The sequence below is a fragment of the Syngnathus floridae genome, chromosome 5 (genome assembly GCF_059516105.1).
Source record: "Syngnathus floridae isolate MCC-2025c chromosome 5, RoL_Sflo_1.0, whole genome shotgun sequence".
NCBI lineage: Eukaryota > Metazoa > Chordata > Actinopteri > Syngnathiformes > Syngnathidae > Syngnathus > Syngnathus floridae.
In genome coordinates, this window is record NC_142417.1 from 6,527,861 (window position 1) to 6,536,169 (window position 8,309).

Below are 8,309 nucleotides of genomic sequence, written 5' to 3' on the forward strand. Positions count from 1 at the left end.
CATGTTCTGCCCGATTCAAAACCCAACATTCTCAACACAATTTTGGAAATAAGGCTGCTTCGGATATGTGTGTATGTGGCTGTAAAATGGCCGAGGCCGAGTTAACTGTGGTTCCAACGTCATGACATCATACCCCTGAGGCCTTTGTTTTGTTTGGAGAAGACAAGAGGCAGCTGGAGGTCTGTTGTTCATTCATCAAGCCAACATTCTACGAGGCTCCACATTTAAAGTGAGAGCAGAAACAGACACATCTCTTATGTGTGGCCAAAAGGTAAGCAGAGCTGCAGTGTACTGAATGAAGCGCTGCCTTGACAAGCAAAAAAATATTTAATGTCTCTAAGATCATGTTATAATGCTGTTTATTTAAGCATGTGATTAATACAATTATATTTAAATAACTGTATTGCTCCTCTTGGACTAAGCTCTCCTGTGTTGCAGTAAATTCCATAAAATCCCAATTTTACATTTTTCTCTTTGCCATCACTGCTACCATTCCGCTACTTGTGGAGTTAATCCTTCCGATTCATGCTGATAGAACGTCTAACGCATGATTACTGTTTGAACAAGTTTATCTGGACTCTTGAAATTATTTGGTAAAGGTAGTCCCGTAGCACGCAAGCACACATGGACCTCACATCCATTTAAAATTAATTTTGGGGGAAAAACAAAGTACAAGTCATTCCGCCTTAATGGCCCTAAATTGCATCAATCAGCACGTTACCAAGCCTCCATTGCAATAAAAAATATTATGAAACCTAGGGAACATTTTGATAGGTAGGGTTGGTAATTTTTACAGATTATTTGCTGTTGCCTAGGTAACTAGAACCAAAAAAGCATCAGGGAGACACATTATCTTTCTAGGACTGGCAAAATGATTGTGAACTATAAATGCAGAGGGCGCACTTATGAAGCATCCGCACAAAAACAGTGTACAGCACAAACATGTATGACGTGCTAAATTTATTCTCAACTGTATTTATCTCACATATAAAATCGTAAATAGCCCTCTTCTCACAGATATGTTTTCCTCATATTTCAGGGATGTGACTTCTTTACACCATCTGTTCTAGATCAATATTATTCAGCTAACTTTTCCCCTGGAAAATCTCTTCTTCTTCTGCATCTACTTGCTTTGGTTTTTGCTTTATTTATATTGATTTGACTTTTGCCAGCAAACAAGAACTTTCTCGTGTTTCTGTGCCATATACAGGATTCGTAATTTTTTTTTTTTTAAATACAAACAAGTAACTAACTATCATAGACTTTGACACCTGAGGATCTCAGCAACCAAGAAATACCATCCAGAAGACCAGAGAGAGATTCTGCAACTGTATCCTGCACCTGGTTCAAGACAGAGAAAGACAGGCTGCTCAAGGACACTTTGAAATTCCGTCCATAGCGGCTATTGACTCGACTTGTTCTGACAAATGAGCTACCGCCGTGTCATTCATTCATTTATTAAATTAGAATAATTACCATCCATGGATTAGGTAGCTGAGGCAGGCCGAGTCTCTTTGCCATGTCAACACAGGGCGTTCGACGGTTGCTTTGCATTCCGGTGGTCCCGACTGCTTGGCTTTCCTCTCTTGAGATGCACGAGAGCACCAACAAGGGTTTGGATGTGGAGCACAGCACAGCTCTGATTTGAGCTCCCTCAGACTCATCTTCACCTGTTGAATAAGTGTAAATTGTGTCACTTAGCAGAAAAGGAGAGTGCAATGAGTGAATGTAGAAATTGCGTGTGAAGGCTGTGTGATATTAAAATTAATCCTTGAACAAGGGAATGATGAGTTAAAATAATCTATTCTTCCAACTTTAGGAAGCACTGCTTCTCAGCATTCACTTAAATGAACCCACGTATTGGTCTCTCACCGTTGCCTGGTTCGGCATTCGCCACATAGATGACCCCTTCTACAACCTGGCACACTTGCTGCACCTGAGGAGCCGGCCTGAAGACTGGGTCCCCCGAGTCATTGCTCCCTATTAAAGTGAAGAGTTTCCCACTCATGTACTGCTTCTGTAGTTTGGCACGCTCCCTTTCTGCTCTGCATACAAACACCAAACGACCATCCATCACTCTGTACATACCATTCAAGGTAGTGAACGCTTACTTGTTTGTTGAATATAGTGTAAAGATGTTGAACTTGTGCTTGTTGTTGAACATGTAACTGATGCCAGAGCCGATCACTGAAGGTCCTAAAGGATGGAAAAAAAAGTTGCTTGAGTTGGAGAAAAGTGAGGTGACACTTAAAAAAGTCAATACTGCCATCTTCTGGTGGACGAAACATCCTTGCAAATTACAGTGCAAGGCATGTGAACCTCATTTCACATAGCTCTTTGGCCACAAGATGGCGCCAAACCGAAATTTGGTTTTAGCCTGAGGAAAAAAAACCTCCAAAACAAAACAGCAAGTGGCTGAGTTTTTAAGAAAATAACATTCAAAAGGGGTTCATATCGCCCAAAATTAACATATGTGTCTACAGTTATTTAAAGAAATGACTCTGGTGCCTCACCATTGATGTGACTGACATTTGCAGAATATCAGAGGCATGCATGAGACTGGTGACTATAGAAACGTTCAGTTGCTCCATGCCGGGCCCGAACATGATGTAACGTGGCTCAGATGAGGGCACCAAAGAATGCATGAAGAACGTCAACACATGGTACGGTGGCCACGAAGGAAGCCATTTCTGTCTGCATGACGGGCATCCTTTCAGATATCTGCGGAAATAAAAGTAATTGAATTCTCTTACAATGACGGTGTCAGTCTATCTAAAAGTCACCCACTCTGCCATGTAGTCAATTTTGGATTCTGTTGTCCTGTAATCGTCCTGTTCTGCGTTGTCAGCGATGACCGGGCCTTCTGGCGCCTCCAGCTGCGGCATTGTTATGTGATCGATGGAGGGCCACTTAGGCATGTCCCTGAGGAGAAAGAACTTCCACAACAATGGGTCCCGGATCAAGGCCCTCCAGTAGCGGCTGGTTGCTCCCAGGCGGCAGATATCCACAGAGGACAATAAGGTCATGATTTGGAACTGCACTTCCACCTTTAGAATGAAACTATTGTTAGTATTGTCATCTGTATTTTTTTCATTTAAATATTGATCAATCTATCCATCCATCAGACCCAGTACTTTCTCAATGTATTTGATTCAGATTGCCCCTGTCCTCCACAACTAAAAAACATTCAGTGATTAGTTTTTTCTTGAAATTGGCTGTCCTCATCGTAAAAACATATCTCTTCATGACTCGGACTGGGTGACAGGATATCCTTCCACTTGGTGTCACTTCAGAATTACATTTTCTGAATGTAATAGATACCTGAGCTATGGTATCCCCTCAATAACCTTAAAAAAAAGGGCAAAGAAGGTGGGGGCCATACTAACATCTAACTTTGAGATCAAGTAGGGGACCGCAAATCGATCCCGTTATGCAAATTTAAGACTACTGGGGTAAGTTAATTAAAGTTGTCACATAAGAGGAAGTTGGCAGTCAACTTAATCAAAACTTACAGGTAAACATTCCAAAAAACCGGGCTCCTCCGCTCCATGATCCCCAACGACGTCTCTCACACCGGGAGGCCAATACAACTCTTTCAAGCGCCGAAGACTTCGAATAACGACTGATTCGCTATGATTGTTAATCTTCCCTGCCATGGCTTGTTGATAGATGAAGGTTTACATAGTTGTGTTGAAATCATACCGGTTAACAAATGTGACGTGACGCTTCTGATTTACTTCCGATTGATGACATTAGCGGTGCATTGTGGGTATTGAAGTTCCCCAGTCGAACAGCGCCACAGACAAAACCCTCTCGTTAAAACAACACGGGCTTTATTGTCACCAAGGACATAAAAAATGAAAATTTAATCAAAAACAGCACTTCTCTATTAAAAGCTAAACAAATAGTTAATTAAATGTTGAAAATTTTGCAATAAGCGGGGAATACAAGTGGTGGATTATGAATAAATCTAAACATACACTTCCACACTTTCTGGAAAAAGTCCTTTGCTTTGTGTATTTTATACACATTTACAAACTTGTGTATAGAGTATAAACAGATGTCAAATAGTAAAAGCATACCAAAATGGCAACTTAAGAATAAATAAAAATGTTACTGTGCAATGTTTCATTTTAGGCTGTTATCAAATAAACAATTCTTAAAAAAAAGGAAACATTTTTTTTACTAAGAATCTTTTATATTATTATTGTTACTATAACACATTCTTAGAGCAAAACAGGTTGCCCTAGTCAACAGTCTAAAATGAAAAGAACGGCCCCAACCCACAGAACAAATTAAAAAAAAAAATTATTTCACTGTCAGTTTTACACCACCTCATTGAATGCCAGTGACCTGGACCTTGTGATGTGGAGTGAGGTCGAGGTGACTTTTGCCCAAATACATTTCCTCCCCTTAGCCTTTTGTTACACTGTACCTCACCTGGGTGGTTCCCTTTTTTTTTTCTTTTTCTTTTTTAAATTTAGGGATCAGGGGGAAAACCCCATTGAATACTGATGTCAGCTCTGTGTCCGAGGACGACCTGGACACAGTGGCGGCTGAACTTCACTGCAAAACACTGAGGATCTCCTTGGCATTCTCCGTGTTCCAGCCCTGGCCCTGCAGCGGGCCCTCGCAGGCGAGCACGTACTTATTGAGGATCTGTGTGCCAATGTCCCTAAACTGGAGACGGTCTTCTTTACAATCCACAGTGTCACCGCTGTAGTCTTCATACTTTACCGCCCAGAAACACATTTCGCCAATGTACATCATGGTCAGCAGGTGCGTGTCTGAGAAAATACCTTGGGAAACAAGTCAAGGGATACGTCACGATTCAAAATTGCAATTTTGCAAAAATCTATTTGATTTATTCAAATAATATAAAATAACTTCATTTTTGGTCCTTGTTTTTAATTCATATATGTGGCACTCATGGTAAAGACACTCAGTTCCTAGAATGCATTGCATGGCACAATGCGTTTAGGTTGTATGTAAAACTGTGACATCCCGGTAAACTGCTCTGCATAAATTCCAATGGAACACCCAAGCATTGCTTATAAAAATCCGTTTGTGACTTATCCATTGACCAACCCAGAAGAAAGGAAAACAAAATAACTGATTGTGATCATGCTGAAGATATCAAAGAAATGATTACATCTTGAATGTAGAAATACAAAATAACTGATTGTGATCATACCAAGGATATCAAAGAAATTGTTACATCTGAATGTAGAAAATTTGAGAAGGGCTATAAAAAAGTACCTTCAGATAGCAAGCCTGCGGCCGCAGTGTCATGAAGCACCACCCCATCATTGAGCTTCACCGAGTTCCTCACCTGCAACATCCTCATTAGGTAGCGCACTCCTTCCTGAATACACTGCACAAACACATCATTGTCACATAAAGCATACAAACAAGCGAGTTAACAGTTAGGCTTGTAAAGTAACAATTCCTCAAATACAATATCAATAGTCGGCTGTCGTATTTTTTTTACTATAATGCCTTGGCAGATAGGAAAGGAGATACACTGATCATGGTTGCACTGGTCAACCATTTACTGTAGACCAATGCAAACATAAAAACAATTAGAAGCACATTATGCACTGGCCAGTATTAATAGTATTATAACAGTGATAAAATATAGTGTTGTATCATGGAATTAAATTTTCAACTATGAAATGTTTTTTACAGGAATATTTGGATAAATGAAAAGCATTTTTAATGCTGTGAAAGTCCACGCCCCAATAAACTCTTGAATACAGAGAGTGTTCATTATGAGTATATAAATGCCATCCTTTGAGGAAATATTTTTTTCCCTCTGTATTTTTGTACTCTTCTGTCATTTTGACCAAGCAGTACCTTCAGGAATGTCTCCTTGTTTTCCTTGATCCATTGCTTCCGTTGATGAAGGGTGTGGCAATACATGTAGAGCAGCGCGCCGCGTCTCCAATAGAGGCATTCTAACAACTCCAGGCCCAAAACAACCTGCACCTGATAGACCAAATAACAATGTCACGTTGTTACTGTAACGTCAGGCCATATAATTCACCTGTATCACAGTAACTAAAAACATTTTGTTCGACAGTGACAATGTCCTCTGATTCAATGTTGCATTTCACAAACAGAAACCAAGCACACCTCTTGAGATGGCGCTAATCTCCCCACCAGAACTTCCGGCTCAGTCAGATCTTGCAGGAGCTGCTGGATTTTGAACGGTGAACAGTCCTCCGGAAACTCTTGATCCACCAGTTTATTCTCTTCGTAAAATGTGATATCGAGGATCACCTGCCATGCACAAAATGCAAGATTTACATGAACACAAGTCACTCATAATGGAGGAAACTCTGCATACAAACGGCAATTATGAAATGGTCAAACTTGTTTTAACCCTTTAAATCACAGCTCAAGTGTACACTTCGATCAGACTGTAAACTGAGGACTCCTTGTCCAATGTGTACATTTGAAGCAATGAAGTACCTGTGTGTAATCCTGAAGCAATTTGGAAAGGCTGCTGCTTTCCCCTCCTTGTCTGTAATAGCTTTTCAACTTGTCCAGTATGACAGATGCATTTTGTAAATAGTCATCATCTGTGGAGAAACATGCCATTATAATATTACTGACTGCAGGTGGATGTGTCACTACAGGTCACTTGCAGATTTGAAAAACCATCCATCCATCCATTTTCAATAGTCCTGGTTATACAGGTTGAGGGTGAGACGGTGACAAATCCCAGTTGAATTTAGGTAAGTAGGTGGAGCGCACCATTCACTGTTGTACATTAAAACAAACAGTACTCACACATTTTGGCAAATTGGTCTCTCAAATTTGAAGAAGCACATGTGCAGACCACTGTTTGCCATGCTGTAATTTTTACTTTTAACTTTAACACAGGAAACAACAGATAGACAAGTATGGAACGTTAACCACTGTCAAAATAAACATAGCATCGGACTAATGTTGTTTTGTTGTAGGGTTTTTCACGCCTTTAATTGTGCAACATGAAAAAAGTCCTCAAAAACATCTTGACAATCATTCACACGCACATTCATTCAGACTTGCGGTTAATTTAGTTTTGATTGAACATGGTTTTTGAAATATTTTATTTTGACATATTTATGGAATGTGAGAGGCAGAATGAGGGTCTGAGCCAGGATTCTAACACACCTTGGAACTGTGTGGCAGGGGTGGTTACCACTTCGTACTGATCTGCCGTAGTGTAAAACCATCGAAAATGACTAAAAACAGAACTAGGCATAATCGGTCCAAAACTTGACTGGCACTAAATAGAAGCAGGATAGACTTAAAAATTACAAATGTTTATGGTCACGTTTTGAGCTAAAGTCAATAGAGGGACGCTAGCTAAAATGTTTGCTTCGGAATGTTCACATCCAGAAACCATCAACGGGATGAATAATTGCATTATTAAGCGATATATTTTAATATTAGGTCCCGGTATGCACACAGATGGCGCTGTCTGTTAGTTGGGTTATCCAAAGTTACACCGGGGCAGTTGCTGTTTGCATCGCAAGATAAAGCTAACAACAGTTAGCTCGTTAGCCGGCTAAAAACGAAGCACGGATGTCAGGCGACGCCAAGAAATAGCAAGAATTGGATTACAAATAGAATGTTTGAAGCGTTACCTTGTTTCTCAGCTTTGAGAGCGGAACACTTGGCGTCAAACTCAAATATTCTTCTCTCCAAGTCGAGGCCTTGTCGCCTGTAGTCGTCGGCCATGACTAAAACTACTAGTCACGTGAGGGTGGGTCACGTGTCCAAGCAACGGAGGATGCGACAAAGTTATTTTAAAATATGTATTATTATTTTTATTATTATTACTTTAATATACTACAGATCAGGGAAGAATATAAACACAAAATGCATTGGTAGGTTTATGGAGGTCGGAAGAATACAAGCACGATGAATGAATCTTCACAATGACGTAGTATGACGTCACATGACGTATGTTCTTTCGTTGACAAGTGTTTTGACGATATAACTTGCATGTGTGTGGTTACTGTCAGAGAAACAACTTTCTTTGTTACACAACGCAGTTGCAAATGGTGTTGTATTTGGTTTTTGAATTGGATTAGTGAATACACACGCACGCACGCCCACGCACGCACGCAGGCACGCACACAGCAGTGATCAATACCTCTGTTATGTTTTTTATACGTCGTTCAAAATAAAAAAGAACGTAATAATATCAACTAAGAGTCTAGGCTACCAATTCTGATTCGACAATTGTATCGTTTATTCAAAAGACGACCAATAATAAATGTCAATTTAAACATTGCGAATTCTGATTACCTTGA

General features: G+C 40.1%; 2 protein-coding genes across 2 annotated transcripts; both read right to left on the reverse strand.

Moving 5' to 3' along the window:
• Positions 1 to 945: 945 nt before the first annotated feature.
• Positions 946 to 3,776, reverse strand: fbxo4 (F-box protein 4). The gene is made up of 8 exons (XM_088375021.1): positions 3,513 to 3,776; positions 2,788 to 3,047; positions 2,514 to 2,721; positions 2,470 to 2,477; positions 2,112 to 2,219; positions 1,873 to 2,045; positions 1,477 to 1,670; positions 946 to 1,341 (listed from the first exon to the last, which is right to left on the reverse strand). The coding sequence occupies exons 1-8, from the start codon at positions 3,654 to 3,656 to the stop codon at positions 1,249 to 1,251; spliced, it is 1,188 nt and encodes a 395-aa protein (XP_088231147.1). The 5' UTR covers positions 3,657 to 3,776; the 3' UTR covers positions 946 to 1,248.
• A 40-nt stretch (positions 3,777 to 3,816) lies between these two features.
• rimoc1 (rab7a interacting mon1-ccz1 complex subunit 1) lies at positions 3,817 to 7,889 on the reverse strand. Its single transcript, XM_088375022.1, has 6 exons — positions 7,638 to 7,889; positions 6,475 to 6,584; positions 6,136 to 6,282; positions 5,857 to 5,988; positions 5,260 to 5,374; positions 3,817 to 4,799 (listed from the first exon to the last, which is right to left on the reverse strand). The coding sequence occupies exons 1-6, from the start codon at positions 7,729 to 7,731 to the stop codon at positions 4,564 to 4,566; spliced, it is 834 nt and encodes a 277-aa protein (XP_088231148.1). The 5' UTR covers positions 7,732 to 7,889; the 3' UTR covers positions 3,817 to 4,563.
• Positions 7,890 to 8,309: the final 420 nt, after the last annotated feature.

What these genes read in the sequence shown, in the direction of transcription:
- fbxo4 (XM_088375021.1), bottom strand. Translation starts at nt 3,656, where the DNA reads ATGGCAGGGAAGATTAACAATCATAGCGAATCAGTCGTTATTCGAAGT. An exon ending in AAAATTGACTACATGGCAGA is followed by an intron (nt 2,722 to 2,787) that starts GTGGGTGACTTT and finishes TTATTTCCGCAG; the next exon opens with ATATCTGAAAGGATGCCCGT. An exon ending in GAATGCCGAACCAGGCAACG is followed by an intron (nt 1,671 to 1,872) that starts GTGAGAGACCAA and finishes CTTATTCAACAG; the next exon opens with GTGAAGATGAGTCTGAGGGA.
- rimoc1 (XM_088375022.1), bottom strand. Translation starts at nt 7,731, where the DNA reads ATGGCCGACGACTACAGGCGACAAGGCCTCGACTTGGAGAGAAGAATA. An exon ending in TGCTTCAGGATTACACACAG is followed by an intron (nt 6,283 to 6,474) that starts GTACTTCATTGC and finishes TGTGCATGGCAG; the next exon opens with GTGATCCTCGATATCACATT. An exon ending in ACAAGGAGACATTCCTGAAG is followed by an intron (nt 5,375 to 5,856) that starts GTACTGCTTGGT and finishes GTGTTTGTGCAG; the next exon opens with TGTATTCAGGAAGGAGTGCG.